This window comes from Lepidochelys olivacea, assembly GCF_965140295.1.
Source record: "Lepidochelys olivacea isolate rLepOli2 genome assembly, chromosome: 2".
NCBI lineage: Eukaryota > Metazoa > Chordata > Testudines > Cheloniidae > Lepidochelys > Lepidochelys olivacea.
This window is the reverse complement of record NC_140412.1, coordinates 156,924,134-156,942,485: the sequence shown is the minus strand read 5'-3', so window position 1 is coordinate 156,942,485 and position 18,352 is coordinate 156,924,134. Positions and strand designations below refer to the sequence as shown.

Genomic DNA, 18,352 nt, shown 5'->3' with positions numbered 1-18,352 from the left:
CTCTTACACTTTTCCTGAGTGTTGGTTTGTTTACATTGGTTTTCTTTTGGGGATTTATTGTTAATTGGCACTAGTTCAGTTGGAAAATATATGTATTTATTTTTATGGTTGTTTGTATGTATGCCTAGAAGGTGTGATAGGGACATTTCTACAAACTGTAATAAACAAAACACAAATGAAAACAACAACAAAACCAAGCACCAAACAGATATACATATGTTGGGCTGAAATCTGTAATAACAGTAATAAATTTTACTCCTTTGAAATAACCTTGTGTTTATAGTTTCTCTAAACACTTTATTTTATAAAGTAATTTTAAGAACATCAAAAACACATCCAGAATTTGCTACGCTTCCCCCTTTTTTGTTGTTTTAGTGCTTGTTTCTGAACCTCATTTCCTTTCCCTAAACAGAAGTAAATCTTAGGTGCCTCTTAAACCTACAGTATTTATATTCTTCTGTTGTCTTGTCTGGTAACTTATTCCTTTTGTTTATTGTCAATTGCATAAAATTGCGTGGGCTATCTGCTCTAGATTTCCATTACTGATTTTTGACACAGTCTTTACTTGCATGAGCAGTGTATCCCTATCAACTTTAAAACTACTGTGAGGTCATCCTGAAGTCTTATCTCCAGTGTAAATAAACCAAGTGTTTTTTTCTTTACAAACTCTTTTTCAGCCCTTCTGCAAATCAGTGGAACCAGTATGTGGACATAATGGTGAAACCTACAGTAATGTGTGTGCTGCCTATTCTGACCGTGTGGCTGTGGACTACTATGGACATTGTCAAGCTGTAGGAGTTGTTTCAGACTATAGTTTACAAACAGAATGCACCTCTGTTAAATGTCCTCCTCTTTCTGCAACTGGATGCAAACCAGTTGTTGCACCAGGTATGTTTGTTGCTAATGCTTAATCAAGGTATGAGAGTGTCTGAAGGCTACTCATATAAGCACGTTGGTGTGGATCACAATGATATATTTGAAAAATATATTTTATTCTCTGTGTGTGTGTGTGTGTGTGTGTGTGTGTGTGTGTGTGTGTGTGTGTGTGTGTGTGTGTGTGTGTGAGAGAGAGAGAGAGAGACCATTACAAGACTTATTCTGAGGACTTAATTGGGACTTACGTGGTGCATAAGCCTTCTGATAGACCTTTGTGCAGAGAGGATTTCATTAATATTGAGATGTGCCGTCAGAGCGGTCTCTGTTTCACTAGACACACCTGGTGCAGATGAGTGACTTTTCCAGTGTATAGCCAAGAGTGGGGTTTGAATATGAGCTAGCTGGCTGAGACTGAGCTGACATAAGCTATGTTCTGCTTGTGCAGAATCTGTTGCTAGGCTTGCTATGCCCATGGTCTGCATTGGTTTTCATTTGGTTTCTGTGAGAAGTTAGGTGGTGTTTTTAAGATGTAATGCCCTAAATGTTTCGAGTCCTACTTCTTTGAAGGTTGCCTCTTTCTTAATGTGATCCCTTCGCAGTTGTAATCAGCTGAAGAGCTCAAGTTTATAGACCCTGAGTTAAATAGTAGGGGGCTTGTCATAGGGCATTTTCAGTGAATGGTGTTAAACTCTGCAACCTACTGGTCTTACGTATCCCTAATTTGTTATCGTATCGTATGGTAATTTCTTCCTAAATCTGCACGTAACCTGCAGTTATTGCTGGAAGATGTGTGAACTCCCCATTCATTCCAATGGAGGGCTGATTTTGAAACCTAAAAGATGACTGTTCAAATGTTAACACTCTTAACTATGTTTCACTGCTGACGTTTGATCTCTTACGTCTTTCATATCTCACATGGAGAATTTAATAGCAAAATAAATAACACATGGGCCACTGTACTGATTGTATTACTCAGTTTCATAATTTATGGATTCAGAATCTCCATTTTTATTTATTTATGGGGAAAGCTACCACTGAATTTCCAGTCTGCTGTGGCAAAAGTCACAATCCAGACAGATCCAGCTTACTGCAGAATATGCACGTCTGTAATTAGACACACACAAAATGCATATCATGGAATATAAAATCTGTCCTTCTGCATTAGAGTTCAGTTTTAGTCAGAATGTGCTTTGTATTGAACTAGTGCTTCACTTATAATATATAAATATTTAGCTATTGAAAATACAGCAGTTTTCCACAATCTATAATGTGGATACAACACAGCAGTGCCAAACTATATTTAAAGTAGCAACAGCAGAAAACTACATTTTTGGGACAAGAAAGAGAATGTGCTTTATTTCAAAGGTAGAGCAGAGGAATGATAAAACACCTAGTCACAAGGTAAAAATTTCAGCCACCATGCTAAAACCATTTTAGAGATTTGCTGTTTCTTGTGAGATCCAGAGGCTTCCCACAAAATGTCTGACTTGTGTACTAAATTTGAGTGACTTCAACCTGATGTCTGCAGGACATTTTCATTGAATGTTATTTCTTAAAATCATTCCAGTTATTGCATTATCCTTGGGTATGTAAATAACTAGTGTTGGACTCAGTTTGAAGACTGAATCTTCCTTCCCATCCTAGACTTGTCCCCCTCTCCTCCAAAACACAACAGTACCTGACCAAATTTTCCTGCTTTCTCTTCGCTCAGGGCCCTTTTGTTAGACATACCTTTTAAATTAAATCTCTGTATCCCAATGCCAGCTGCTTCTGCAGTCCACTCTTGTCACTGTTTTGATATTGTGAAATGCTCCTGCATTCAGTGGTGTGTTTTCACCAGGTGTCTCTGGGTAGTACTGCAGAGAAAAAGGCTTCATATTCGTAGCTATCAACACTAGAAAATATTGTGGGGAAGGCAAGGAATTGGGGAAGCTTTCATAGACCTGCTCCTTTTACATTTAGTAATTTATGGGAAGATAATTTACAATGCCAAAGAAGTCCAGGATCCAAAAACTTCATGCATTTCATTCTCATGCTGCCACTGATCGGGAACATGGTCTGTCTGCTTTTAGTATTGCACATGTAGACATATGAATTTGACTTATTTGCTAAGAAGTCAGGTGGGCTCTGGTGAAAGGGTACCCTGGCTACAGTAAACAAGAAGTTTGCAGTAAGGGCTTAATATTTCAAGATTCTAAGAGGAAGCTTAAAATTTAGAGATAATCATTAAGGCCAGTATTTTCCAAAGTCGGTACCTAAAATTAGACTCTCAGGCTTAGTCTACACTAGCAACTTATGTTGGTATAACTGTCACTCAGGGGTGTGGAAAATCCAACCTACCTTCCGGTATAGACAGTGCTACATTGACAGGAGGCTTCTCCCGTTGATATAGCTACCGCCTCTCGGGGTAGCCCTCCCACTGGCATCGGTAGTGTCTTCACTGAAGCACTACAGTGGCGCAGCTGCATCACTGCAGCCTTTTAAGTGTAGACAAGCCTCATGATCCATATTTAGTTATCTAAACAAGTGACCTGCATTTTCAAAGGAGCTGAGCACCCAGCAGCTCCCACTGATTTCAATGGAAAGAGGAGCTGCCAGTTCCTTTCAGCTAACATGACCAAGATGTGTTTGGGCAACAGCATATCCAGATGTGTCATAGACTGATTAGCTGAGTGGTACTGGTGGTTTCTCTTTCTTCCTGCCCAATAGGCAGGCTCATCTTCTCTTACTGCCATCTGTGATGTCTCTCTCGATAGATGTACATGTACTTTAGATATGTGCTAATGCCATTCCTTCTCTGAACTTGGTTGTCTGTTGTTTGTTTGTATTGTGATAGTATAGCTCCCATCAGGGGTCAGGCCCCATTGTGCTACACATTTTACATGCACAATAAATTAATGGATAGTTGTGTGTGACAGGAGGGTATATTCTACATAAATTTCAGCAGTGGTTATTGTGATGGGTTCGGTCACAGAGACCCCCTTGGAACTGTCACCTGAGGTGCTGAGACTACCTTTGAGCCCGTTTTCTCTGCCAGTTTGGGCCTCCAGAGCCCTGCCTTGTTAAGCCAGACACGCAAGCCTGCTGCAGCACAGACCCAGGGTCTGAACCACACCCCCAAAGCTGCAGACTTAACTGAAAACAGCTTAAGAAGTGCTCCTGTCTCCAGCACGCAGACACCCAGCTCCCAATGGGATCCAAACCCCAATTAAATCCATTTTACCCTGTATAAAGCTTATGAGGGCAAACTCATAAATTGTTTGCCCTCTATAACACTGATAAAGAGATATGCACAGCTGTTTGCTCCCCCAGGTATTTATTACTTACTCTGGGTTAATTAATAAGCAAAAGTGATTTAAGTGGGATTTAAGTGGTTTTAAGTAACAGACAGAACAAAGTAAGTTACTAAGTAAAATAAGTCAAAATATGCAAGGCTAACTTAATACACTAAGGATCTAGTTACAATACTAACTTCTCACCTAGATTTTTATCTCTGGTACAATCCCTTTCAGACCAACGTTGTAGTTTATGGCCTGGGTCCAGCAATCACTCACACCCCCGTAGTTACAGTCCTTTGTTCCAGTTTTTTCCAGGCATCTCTTTGGGGTGGAGAGGCCATCTCTTGAGCCAGCTGAAGACAAAATGGAGAGGCTTCCATGGCCTTTTATATTCTCTCTTGTGGGCAGAAACCCCTTTGTTCTTCTATGCAAAATTACAGAAACAAGATGGAGTTTGTAGCCACCTGGGCAAGTCACATGTCCATGAATGATTCAGCTTTTTGCAGGCTGACGCCATTGTTTACATGTTAGTTTGAATGTTCCCAAGAAAGCTCAGATGTAGATTGGCATCTCCTAAAGTCCATTGTTAGTTAAGTACTCCCAGTTACTTAAATAGCCCCTTCACAATATACTGGCCAAACCTCCGTTTTGTGTTTCCTACAGCAAACACTTCAAATACAAGCATAAAGCCAACTCTAATAACTTCAGATATAAAAATGATACATGCATACAGATAGGAGGAATATAGTCAGTAGACCATAACCTTTGCAAAGATATGTCACATGGCATATCTAGCATAAAGCATATTCCAGTTATATTTACACTTATAAGCATATTTCCATAAACATATAGAGTTCAATGTCACAGTTATATAATAGGATTCTTACTATCCCTTCAGGCAGGTTTGTAGTCAAGCAAATTAAAATGTTTGTGTCTCGTGTGTGTGTTGTACATATAAAATTTAACAGTGAATGTAGAATATGGCTACATAATAGATATCAACGTTTATTGTCTTGCATGGAGAGCTTCAGCAGAAGGAACCATCTGAAAGATATGAGTATTCTCCTTTAACTGCCAAACAACTTTTTAGAGATTTTGGTGTGTGATACATATTTGTCCTCATTTGTTGCCAAAGAGTCTTGGAAATAACTCTTATGTCCAAGGATAATGTATGTTTCATTTTCAATAATAAAAGTATTGCTAAATATTTTGCTTATGGAAATTTGTGTGGAACTGTCATAAGTTGTACCCTAGAAATCTGAGCTTTAGCAAACAGTCCCCTCTAAGAGTTACTTTAGGAAAGCTCACATACTCAACTATTCTTCTCTAGCAAGATTTGTGATGAAAAGCAAGCCTACCAACTGTTAACAGTCACACTAGGTTGCTACCAGCCTTTTCACACAAGTGCAGGATCTAACAGATCACACATGTTTTCATGCTACAGAAACCAAATAATTTAAATATGCAGAAGTAAAACGTTCTCAAAGTGTATGGATTGTAAGGAAGGATGGTCCAATGGTTAGAGTGCTAGCCTGGGATTCTAGAGACCCAGATTCAGATCCCCACTCTGCCGGACTTCTTATGTGACATTGGGCAAGTCACTTAGGGCAAAGTATTTAAAGCTATTTAGGTGTAGATGCCTTAATTCCTTTAAAAATCTTGCCCTAGCCTCTTGGCATGTCTGTGCTTTTGAGCTGGGGGTGATTCCCAGCTCCAGGAGACGTGTGTGCTAGCTTTCATTGAATGTGTTAGCTAAAAATAGACAGTAGGCGCAACAGTGCAAGTGGTAGGAGGGGCTAGCCACCCTGATTACATGCCCACTGGAGATGCTAGGTGCATACACCAGGTGGCTAGCCCCTCCCACCGCTTGCACTGCTGTAGCAACATTCTGGTTTTGGTGTGCTAGCTCGATGAGAGTTTCCATGTGAGTATGTCTCTGAGTTTCAGAATCACCCCTGCAACTCAAACTGTAGACATACCCTCTTGGTGCCTCAGTTCCCCATCTGTAAGCTGGGGATAATAGGATAAGTACGATCTCACAGGGGTTTTATGAGGATAAATGCATGTAAGATTGTGTGAAGTGCTCAGGTGTTTAATGTAGTTGAGACTATTTAAATACCTAAGCTAAATATATTGTGATTTTTTTTCTGAGTGGGACAGAGCCAGAAGTGGGGAAGAGGCTTTGACTTTTATCTAAAGACTGTCTTTAGTCACCCATCTGACTCTTGAATTCTTCTTTGGAGTGTTCAGTGGTAATGGGGCAATTGGGTGGGCTGCAGAGGTGGTGCGGAGGACTGGATGAAGAAAGCTCATTCAGGGAATGAAGTAACAGCAGCTCTGGAAGACAGACACCTGAAGAGGGAGGGGAGAATAGTAGAGTCAGAGGTAGGTGGTAAAACAGGAGCCCCAGGGGAGAGGTGGCTAACAAGGAAAGCAAGTATTGCTGAATATAGATAAATAATGGAAATCTTAGAAGAAATCTGCCTGACAAGCTAAGAACCTAAATCCCAACATGCCATAACTGTATAAACAAGTTAAAATTGTGCATTTACTCTGCAGTGTTTTGATTACACTAATGATTTATGCCATCAAGCTCTTTCCACCTGCATCTATAATGGTTACAATAATCTGGTATCTTTCTTGTTGCTCTAGTTCTCCCTTGCCTCCATTCCAGTAGTTATTACAGACTTTGGGGTACTTTCCCGAGCTGTGCACATGTAGTGTATCTTGCCTTGTGACTTAGCATGTACTTGCATATTTTTGTAGCCTCATAGCAATGTGATACCATATTTAAGTGATTAGAAGTTGATCCTATGACTCCACATTGAAATAGCATTTGATGCATGTGGGATTGGATTGTTTTTGAATTGCAGCTGCTAAACATAAAAATTGCACAGAAATTTCATAACCCAACCACTGACTGGAAAGGTCTGTTTTCATAAAGGAAACTTTGTGTTTGGGAGTTTTGTTACTGTGTATCATTTACCATTTAATTTTGACTTTCACTTTTTTTGAAAGATCTGATTAAAACCCTGAAGTGCACCTGCTTTTGTTTGTGTCATGTAGGAGCCTGCTGCCCACTGTGTGCTGGAATGCTGAGAGTCTTATATGATAAAGACAAGCTGGACACTTTTGCCAAGGTAAAGAACTGTAGCCATTTCCCATGTAAAATGGCTGAAAATTTTGAAGGGCAGTTTGTGACAGCCGGTTGTTTTAAAAAATTGGGAGTATTAACCTCCAAAAATGCCAAATTGTGTAATAAACCAGAAAGTTTAAAATACTCTATAATGGTTCCTTTTCATCATCTTTAATAATTTTACAGTCTGTTTTAGTCATTGGTATTAAGGTGTAAGAATTGAATTGTAATAGAGAACAAAATAGAGAAGGTTCAAATAAATACTATCATGTGCTCCATACAATTTTACAATAGTTTTGTGATATAAGATTGCAGCAGCTTAAATAATTTAAATTGGGGAAGAAAAATACCTATATCCGTTCTGTACCAGTGATGGGATTGTTCCTTTATAGCTTTCAGAATTTGATGTAGTGTTACTTAATATTTTCCTACTACTGCCCTGGGAAGAACTATTCTATTCTGTTAATATATTTCTCTGTAAGTACCTTTACTCGTATTTTCCTCTGCTTAATTTAACCTATTTCCTCCTGATACACCTCCTGAAAAATATTCTCTAACTTTGATGGTTTACACTCTTCTGATACTTTAAAAATGTGATAATTATCTAAGTCATTGTTTAGCCAAACTATTCCTGGTTAACTCTTTTTAACTTCCACATAAGACAGATTTCCTTCCCCTCCCTGTGTTCCTTTCTCTAAACCTCCAGTTTGGTAATAATTTTTTCTGCTGTTGAGTGTCCAGAACATTTGAGATGTTGCCTCCCTAATGCAGTGTATAGAGAAGCTACATTCCCTACTGGCCTATGGTGTGATGCCATAAATAACATTTGGTACCACATCACATTGCTATATCTTGTGATAATGATATCTGGTATGAAAAAAGGGAACTTTTTTTTTCCCCTATCAACATGGTGTTTCTCATTTTCAAAAAAGACAACCAACAGATAAAACAGAATAACTCCCCAACAACAACTGAAACATGATATCAATATTTAGACAATTATGTGGAAGCTATGCTAATTATTTACAAGCGTACAATTTCTTCTTGTGATGAGTGTTCATATCCAGGATACAGTTTCTCAATACTTTTCCAAAGTGTCTGCAGGATGCAAACAACCTCTTCTAAACAGTTTGCTTCTATGTGTTATACTCTCTGAGTTAAAGAAGAATAATTACAAAATGGCTTAATGAAAGTGCCAAATAATGTAAATCCCAAATTTGACCCTGTAATGCTCCTCACTCGGGGTTTGGTTGGGAAGCGTGGCCTAGTGGTCATGGGCACAACCCAGGCCTGCCAAGGGGATTGTGGGGAGGGGAGCCCAGGACCTCCTACTCCACTGGGCTCTGACTCAGGGTCCTTCGGGCTACCAGTAATCTGGCAACCAAGGCTGCTTAAGGCTGTCCTCCCTGGGCCTCTTCCTCTCATCTTCCCCTGCGGGGTCAGCTCAATCCAAGGCCTTCACCTGGTGGGGAAATCCAAACCAAAAGAAATAAGAGGGAGATACCAATGTCACAGGATACTTCCCTCTCTGGTTGTCTCTGCTGTGGATCCTCCCTTCCCTCAAGGAGGGCCCCTTTGGGCAGCAGCGTCAAAACCTTTAGCTTTCCCTCTGCTCTGCTGCAGCTGTGGACTGCAGGTCTGCTCACCTCCAGCTCTGCCACCCAAATGAGCTAATTCCCTGCCTTTTAATTCCTCTAGCAGATGGAGCATTTGCTGCAGGTGCGGTGGGCGGGGCTGGCTGAGCCCAAAATAATCCCTTAACCTCTTGGTGCTCAGTGTGGGTTTTGTACACCACATCACAGACCCTAAAGGGGATCATGAAATACTAGTTCTTCTAGGAATGTCCCTGTGGGTGCTCCACTTTTTGGGGGGTTTGAGCGCTCCTGAGCTTCTAGTCTGAGATTTAAGGTAGCAGTGCCCTGGTTGGCCACGCACGCGCTGCTGTCAGCTCGTGCTGCTCTGAGTGGGTATCGCATGTGCGTAGCCAGCTGTCCCTCAGTTCGTTCTTTGCCGCTTTCTTTGGCTTTGGTCAGAACAACAGCAGAGCCTCAGAATAATCTTCATCAGAATACTTTTTCCTTTCCTTTTTGCCCAAAATTACCCCTTCCCGTTCCCTGCAAGGTTCTTGTCTCTTCCCTTTCTGTTTAAAAACAAACAAACAAACCAACCAGAGACACTCTTCAAACAGCTATGCCTGGCTCCCCAGGCTTTAAACATTGCCTCACCTGTAGACTGTCAATACCAGTCTCTGACGGTCACTCCTAGTGACCATGCTGCCTGGGGGAGACTCACGTTATGCAGAAGTGCCACCACCGCAAAAAGCTAATGGCAAGGACCAGAAACGCTTGGGAACTCCAGCTCAAACTGATGCTTATGGAGAAATCCCTGCATCCTGCCTCTGACCCTGAGCAGGGGACCCCTCCCCACCAGCTCACTGACTCACCAACTGCCCTGTCAGACATGGGGTCCTCCTCTAAGACGAGCACAAAGGATCCAGCCCCCATGAAAACAGAGAAGCGGTCTCACTCCTCCCCCCAGGGAGAATCGCCATGCAAAAAGCGATCTCCGACCACTAAATCCACCCCAGTACCATCGGCACGTAGAGCTTCGGACCGCATGGCACCGGGTTCGTCCAGTGCAGAGGCAACCCGAGGCGCGAAAGACCCGGTGTGGTTTAGCTCTCAGACAGGCAGCCACTCATACAGGCAAAACTAAGGCTGTTCTTCTTCGAGTACTTGCTCATACCGATTCCAATTAGGTGTGTGTGTGCCGCGTGCACAGCCATTGGAGAATTTTTACCCTAGCAACACCTGGTGGGTCGGCTGTGGAGCCCCCTAGAGTGGCACCTTCATGGCGCTGGATATATGCCCCAGCCAACCCAGCGCCCCCTCAGTTCCTTCTTACCGCCAGTGACGGTCGTTGGAACTTTGGAGCTCGGCTTTGCTGCTCTCCAATCTCCCTACCATTTTTCCTACACAGTTTGTCAATAGTTTAATAGTTATAGTTGTAGTTATAGTTATTTGTATTAGTGGGGTTGGAAGGGGTTTCCCTGCTCCCCATCTATTGCTTGGGCTCATGCCCAAGGCTCTGGGCTTTAAGCCCTGTGGTTCCTGCTCTAAGCCCATATCAAGGGGCGACCCCCATGACTCTTGCCTGAAGTGTCTGGGGGAGTCTTATCAAGCAGACAAGTGCAGGATCTGCAGAGGGTTTCGTCCCTGGACTAAGAAGGAGTGGGACTTTCGCTTAAGAAAGCTCCTCATGGAGGCAGCTCTTAGTCCTCAGCCTGCAGCGGTGTGCCAAGACCCAGCATCGAGCACTTTGGTGCGCAGCTCCCCAGCGACAGAGGTAGGAACGACACTGTGATCAGACTCTGATAGAGACCCATGGCACCGACATTCCCTGGCACCGCAACAGACTTCATCAGTCCAGCAGCGCTCCCACTCGCCTGGCCAGAAGTGGCACTGCAAACCGGAAAAGGCTGGCCCACCTCAGCAGGCGCCACCCTCCCTGGATCCGCCCACAGAGCCGCATCCTACAGGGGAGTGCCCAGGTGTACAAGTGGCAGCTTTGGCACCATAGACTCCAGCACCAAGAACGGATCCGTTGAGTCCAGTGCAACTGGACTCCCCTACTCGCAGCGTGGTTGAGGTCCAGTTGCAGTCTACTCCAGATACCTTTGCGGCTGCAAGGGATCTGATTGCCATGACAGGCACTGGCACCTGTTCATGTGGCACCATCCCGGGGCAAGCCGGCTCTTATTCACTCGCTGGCACTGTTGGTCGAGCCGCAGCACCGATCCCGTTCTTGGCACCATTCCTGCTCCCAACACTGCTTGCAGTCCCGGCACGGCTCTCCATCACGGCGCTGGTCGTACTCGCGGCACCACTCTGACTCCCGGTGTTGTTCTCAATGCCGCTCCGTATGCCAGTCGCCGTCCAGGAGTAGATCCCGATCCAGACACTGCTCCTGATGTGTCATCGTCGCGGCCTACGTCCAGATCCAGACACCGGTGTAGATCCCAGCACCACTCCCCAGCATCACGGTACCGCTCTCCACCGTCGCAACATCTATCTCCAGCTTCGTGGTACTACTCTCCATCATCTTGTCGATGTGACTCGGCGCAGACCCACTCAGCACCACCGTGGCCATCGTGTTTTGCCTCTCGTTCATCAGAGTCGGAGGCAGGGTCGTGTTTCTCAGACCACCGCCATTTGGATCACTGCTGCCTGGACTTGGGCTGGACGTTGGCAGGTACAGGAGCAAGGTCCCGCTCAAGGGTCCACTCAGTGGCCCTTTTGGATGCCCTGGGCATACCAGCAGGTCCAGGATGCTCCGTCTGGGCTTCTCGTTCAGCCCCGTCCAAGCTGTGAGTGCCAGAGGCCACCTCCAGCTATCCTACTCCTGGAGGCATGGAGACTGTGGTGTCATCCTTCCCGCCTCCAGGCCCTCCTCCAACTCCAGTTCCTGGTCCGGAAACCGAAGTCACGGGCTCAGGGCAACAGGGCCCAGCTCAGCAAGAGGCTCCAGATGATCCTCTGCCTCCCTTGGCCTCCTCCTCATCCTCACCCGACGAGGCGGTGGTGGGAACTGCTATATCGGGTCCCCCTCCAATAGATCTCCATGCCCACCAGGACCTTTTACGCAGAGTGGCGTGGAATATGAGCCTGCAAGCACAGGAGGTTATTGAGGTGGAGGACCCTGTGGTTGACATTTTGTCCACAGATGCTCCATTTAGGGTGGCCCTACCACTCATTCGGACCATTCAGACCATGGCCAGAACAATCTGGCAAATGCCCGCGTCCATTCCCCCAACTGCTAAAGGGGTGGAGCGGAAGTATTTCGTCCCCTCCAAGGGATATGACTGTCTCTACACTCATCCACAGCCCTGTTCACTGGTGGTGGCCTCAGTGAACGAGAAGGAGCGGCATGGTCAGCAAGCCCCGGCGCCCAAGTCAAAAGAGGCCAAGTACCTCAATCTATTTGGGCGCAAAGTCTATTCCTCGGTGGGACTTCAGCTCCAGATCGTGAACCAGCAGGCGCTCCTGAGCAGATACAACTTTAACTTTTGGAACTCCATGATGAAGTTCAAGGAGCTGGTACCTCCAGAGTCCAGAGAAAAGTTTGGGGCCCTGGTGGAAGAGGGCAAAACGGTGGCGTGGACCTGATTGCAGGCCTCCTTGGACACTGCGGACTCTACCGCTCGGACCCTCTCTTCAGGCATCACAATGAGGCGTATCTCTTGGCTTCAAGCTTCCGGCTTACCACCGGAGCTTCAGCAAACATTGCAGGATCTCCCCTTTGATGGAGAGAGCCTGTTTTCGGACAAGACTGACTCAAGGCGTCAGAACCTCAAAGACTCAAGGGCCATATTGAGGTCACTGGGCATGCACACACCAGCTACTCAGCAGAAGCCCTTTAAACCTCAGCCTCAACGCTCCTATCCCCCTCCTTGGCCGAGGCAGGATTTTTATAGGCGACGGGGGCGTAATGGCAGGAGGAAGTCCTCCAACCACCAATCCGGGCAGGGCCAGGGCCCTTCCAAGCCCTCGGCAGATTCTAAACAAAACTTTTGAAGGGACGCGTGAGGATGATGTACCGGACCTCGTTCAGGATTCTTCTTGAATCATTTATCCCGTTTCCACAGTGCTTGGTCCCTCATAACCACGGACCATTGGGTTCTTTGCACGGTGGAAAGGGGATACTCTCTCCAATTTTCTTTCTCCGCACCCTCCCACCCTCCCTCCTCGTCCCTCTTCAAGGACCCCTCTCACGAGCAACTCCTCATTCAGGAGGTTCAGATGCTTCTCGCCATGGGGGCATTCAAGGAGGGTCCAAGGGAGCTAAGGGGCAGGGGGTTTTACTCCCCTTACTTCCCAACTCCCAAGGCAAAGGGCGGATTTCGGCCTATCCTGGACCTGCGCGGACTCAACAAATTCATGGTAAAGTTGAAGTTCCACATGCTCTCCTTGGGCACCATTATACCTTCCCTGGATCCTGGAGATTGGTACGCTGCCCTCGACATGAAGGACGCATATTTCCACATAGCGATCCATCCAGTGCACAGATGCTTCCTCCGCTTTACGATCAACCGCAAACACTATCAGTTCACGGTCCTTCTGTTCAGTCTCTCTACGGCCCCCCAGGTGTTCACCAAATGTATGGCAGTCGTGGCAGCCTTCCTTTGTCAACGACGGATACAGGTATACCCATATCTCGACAACTGGCTCATCCGAGGTCGCACCAAAGAACAGGTACAGTCCCACCTTCAATTGGTCACGGACACGTGTTGTCGATTAGGCCTCCTTTTCAACGTGGCGAAGTCTATGCTAGAACTGACCCAGAGAATAGAATTCATCGGGGCAGTCCTGGACTCTCTGCTTGCTCGAGCCCTTCTGCTGGACACTTGTTTCCAAGGTTTGGCAAGCCTCACCTGGAGCCTTCAAAGCTTCCCAACCTCGATGGCAAGAACGTGCTTGAGTCTTCTAGGACACTTGGCTTCCTGCACGTACGTGACCAGGCATGCCAGACTATGGCTCCGCCCACTTCAAGCCTGGCTGGCATCAATCTATTGTCCAGGTCGAGACAGCCTGAACCTGGTGGTCACCATCCCAGAGAGAGTCCTGGCCTCTCTCCACTGGTGGCTAGACCCCAGGGCCGTATGCGAAGGAGTCCCCTTCCACACCTATCAGCCCTGGGATGGGGCACCCATCTCGGGGACATCCAGAGGTAGGATCTATGGGCCCCATCTGAGCTCTCTCTCCATATCAACGTACGGGAACTAATGGCAGTACGTCTGGCTTGTCAAGCCTTTCAGGAGTGGTTGCATGGTCGGGGTGTGGCAGTCCTCACAGACAACACCATGGCCATGTTCTACATCAGCAAGCAAGGGGGGGCTCGTTCCTCCCCCCTCTTTCAGGAGGCCATTCAATGGTGGGAGTTCTGCATAGCCCACTCCATTCACCTGGTGGCGTCTTTTCTTCCAGGGGTCCAGAACATGTTGGCAGAACACCTCAGCAGGTCCTTCCACTCCCACGAGTGGTCGCTCCATCTGGATGTCATCCACTCCATCTTCCTAAAGTGAGGGTTTCCCCAGGTCGACCGGTTTGCCTCACGCAGCAATCAGAAATCCCCGGCATTTTGTTCCCTCCTAGATCACTCCCCGGGCTCTCTCACAGACGCCTTTCTACTCCCATGGACGAGCCGATTGTTTTACGCCTTCCCGCCATTTCCCCTTGTACACAAGGTCCTGCTCAAGGTGCGCAGGGACAGGACATGGCTGATTCTGGTCGCCCTGGCATGGCCCAGGCAACATTGGTACACCACGCTGCTGGAGATCTCCATGGACGCCCCAGTGCTGCTGCCCCTTTTTCCAGACCTGATCACTCAGGATCACGGACGTCTCTGTCACCCCGACCTACAATTGCTCCACCTTGCAGCATGGATGCTGCGTGACTGAGCCATTCAGAACTCCTCTGTTCTCATTTGGTGCAGCAGGTTCTGTTGGGTAGCAAGAAACCTTCCACTTGGGCCACATATATGGCTGAGTGGAAGCGATTCTCATGCTGATGCACTCACCGCGGCACGCCCCCCCCCCTCCAAGCGTCAGTCCAAAATGAGTGGCACGATCTCCTGGGTAGGAAACAGCAGGGCCTGGCTATATCATCCATCAGAGTTCACCTGGCGGCCATCTCAGCTTTCCACCCGGGAGCAAATGGCCCATCTGAGTGATGTAGTGGTGGGAGTCTGCTATACACCACCGGACCAGGGGGATGAGGTAGATGAGGCTTTCTTCCGGCAGCTCACGGAAGCTACTAGATCGCATGCCCTGATTCTCATGGGTGACTTTAATTTTCCTGATATCTGCTGGGAGAGCAATACAGCGGTGCATAGACAATCCAGGAAGTTTTTGGAAAACGTAGGGGACAATTTCCTGGCACAAGTGCTAGAGGAGCCAACTGGGGGGGCGCTTTTCTTGACCTGCTGCTCACAAACCGGGTAGAATTAGTGGGGGAAGCAAAAGTGGATGGGAATCTGGGAGGCAGTGACCATGAGTTGGTTGAGTTCAGGATCCTGACGCAGGGAACAAAGGTAAGCAGCAGGATACGGACCCTGAACTTCAGGAAAGCAGACTTCGACTCCCTCAGGGAACGGATGGCCAGGATCCCCTGGGGGACTAACTTGAAGGGGAAAGGAGTCCAGGAGAGCTGGCTGTATTTCAAGGAATCCCTGTTGAGGTTACAGGGACAAACCATCCCGATGAGTCGAAAGAATAGTAAATATGGCAGGCAACCAGCTTGGCTTAATGGTGAAATCCTAGCGGATCTTAAACATAAAAAAGAAGCTTACAAGAAGTGGAAGGTTGGACATATGACCAGGGAAGAGTATAAAAATATTGCTCGGGCATGTAGGAATGATATCAGGAGGGCCAAATCGCACCTGGAGCTGCAGGTAGCAAGAGATGTCAAGAGTAACAAGAAGGGTTTCTTCAGGTATGTTGGCAACAAGAAGAAAGCCAAGGAAAGTGTGGGCCCCTTACTGAATGAGGGAGGCAACCTAGTGACAGAGGATGTGGAAAAAGCTAATGTACTCAATGCTTTTTTTGCCTCTGTCTTCACTAACAGGGTCAGCTCCCAGACTGCTGCGCTGGGCATCACAAAATGGGGAAGAGATGGCCAGCCCTCTGTGGAGATAGAGGTGGTTAGGGACTATTTAGAAAAGCTGGACGTGCACAAGTCCATGGGGCCGGACGAGTTGCATCCGAGAGTGCTGAAGGAATTGGCGGCTGTGATTGCAGAGCCATTGGCCATTATCTTTGAAAACTCGTGGCGAACCGGGGAAGTCCCGGATGACTGGAAAAAGGCTAATGTAGTGCCAATCTTTAAAAAAGGGAAGAAGGAGGATCCTGGGAACTACAGGCCAGTCAGCCTCACCTCAGTCCCTGGAAAAATCATGGAGCAGGTCCTCAAAGAATCAATCCTGATGCACTTGCATGAGAGGAAAGTGATCAGGAACAGCCAGCATGGATTCACCAAGGGAAGGTCATGCCTGACTAATCTAATCGCCTTTTATGATGAGATTACTGGTTCTGTGGATGAAGGGAAAGCAGTGGATGTATTGTTTCTTGACTTTAGCAAAGCTTTTGACACGGTCTCCCACAGTATTCTTGTCAGCAAGTTAAGGAAGTATGGGCTGGATGAATGCACTATAAGGTGGGTAGAAAGCTGGCTAGATTGTCGGGCTCAACGGGTAGTGATCAATGGCTCCATGTCTAGTTGGCAGCCGGTATCAAGTGGAGTGCCCCAAGGGTCGGTCCTGGGGCCGGTTTTGTTCAATATCTTCATAAATGATCTGGAGGATGGTGTGGATTGCACTCTCAGCAAATTTGCGGATGATACTAAACTGGGAGGAGTGGTAGATACTCTGTAGGGGAGGGATAGGATACAGAAGGACCTAGACAAATTGGAGGATTGGGCCAAAAGAAATCTGATGAGGTTCAATAAGGATAAGTGCAGGGTCCTGCACTTAGCATGGAAGAATCCAATGCACCGCTACAGACTAGGGACCGAATGGCTAGGCAACAGTTCTGCGGAAAAGGACCTAGGGGTGACAGTGGACGAGAAGCTGGATACGAGTCAGCAGTGTGCCCTTGTTGCCAAGAAGGCCAATGGCATTTTGGGATGTATAAGTAGGGGCATAGCGAGCAGATCGAGGGACGTGATCGTTCCCCTCTATTCGACATTGGTGAGGGCTCATCTGGAGTACTGTGTCCAGTTTTGGGCCCCACACTACAAGAAGGATGTGGATAAATTGGAGAGAGTCCAGCGAAGGGCAACAAAAATGATTAGGGGTCTAGAACACATGAGTTATGAGGAGAGGCTGAGGGAGCTGGGATTGTTTAGTCTGCAGAAGAGAAGAATGAGGGGGGATTTGATAGCTGCTTTCAACTACCTGAAAGGGGGTTCCACAGAGGATGGCTCTAGACTGTTCTCAATGGTAGCAGATGACAGAACGAGGAGTAATGGTCTCAAGTTGCAGTGGGGGAGGTTTAGATTGGATATTAGGAAAAACTTTTTCACTAGGAGGGTGGTGAAACACTGGAATGCGTTACCTAGGGAGGTGGTAGAATCTCCTTCCTTAGAGGTTTTTAAGGTCAGGCTTGACAAAGCCCTGGCTGGGATGATTTAACTGGGAATTGGTCCTGCTTCGAGCGGGGGGTTGGATTAGATGACCTTCAGGGGTCCCTTCCAACCCTGATATTCTATGATTCTATGATCTGTCTTCGCCAACCCCATGGTCGGTAGGTTCCTTAAGAGACAGGACCATGTCTACCCGCAGGTATGGCAGCCAGTCCCCACGTGGGACCTTAACCTGGTCCTCTCCAGGCTTATGGGGCCCCCGTTCAAGCCGTTGGCCACCTGTTCCCTCCTATACCTCTCTTGGAAAATGGCTTTCCTCATTGCTATCACGTCGGCGAGGCGTGTCTCCGAACTCAGGGTTCTTACCTTGGAATCACCCTTCATGATCTTCCATAAGGATAAGGTGCAGCTGTGACCTCACCCTGCCTTTCTTCCCAAGGTGGTATCGACCTTCCATATCAACGAGGACATTTTCCTCCCAGTTTTTTATCCAAAACTGCATGCCAGTCGTCAGGAGCAGCGGCTACACTTCCTCGATGTTCGTAGTGCCCTTGCCTTCTACATTGAGCGTACGAAGCCATTCAGGAAAACGACCCAGCTCTTCGTCATGGTGGCGGACCGGATAAAGGGCCTCCCAGTCTCCTCTCAGCGTATCTCTTCTTGGATCATGTCCTGTATCTGTGCTTGCTATGATCTGGCCGATGATCTGACCCTGCCCCTCACCGCTCACTCCACAAGGGCTCAGGCCTCGTTGGTGGCTTTCCTGGCCCAGATGCCAATCCAGGAGATCTGCAGAGCCACTACTTGGTCTTCAGTACATACTTTTGCTTCACACTATGCCATCGTCCGACAAGCCAGAGACGATGTGGCGTTTGGTAGAGCGGTCCTACAATCCACGGTACTTCACTCCGACCCCACCACCTAGG

General features: G+C 46.9%; 1 protein-coding gene across 3 annotated transcripts in view; it reads left to right on the top strand.

The window, feature by feature from the left end:
* Positions 1–18,352, top strand: part of RECK (reversion inducing cysteine rich protein with kazal motifs) — a 140,059-nt gene that overhangs the window by 99,174 nt on the left and 22,533 nt on the right. For all 3 annotated transcript variants that reach the window (XM_084619925.1, XM_084619923.1, XM_084619924.1), the window contains 2 exons: positions 678–888; positions 7,221–7,294. In XM_084619925.1, coding sequence (XP_084476051.1) covers positions 678–888; positions 7,221–7,294 — 285 coding nt within the window. The remainder of the gene's footprint in view (positions 1–677; positions 889–7,220; positions 7,295–18,352) is intronic.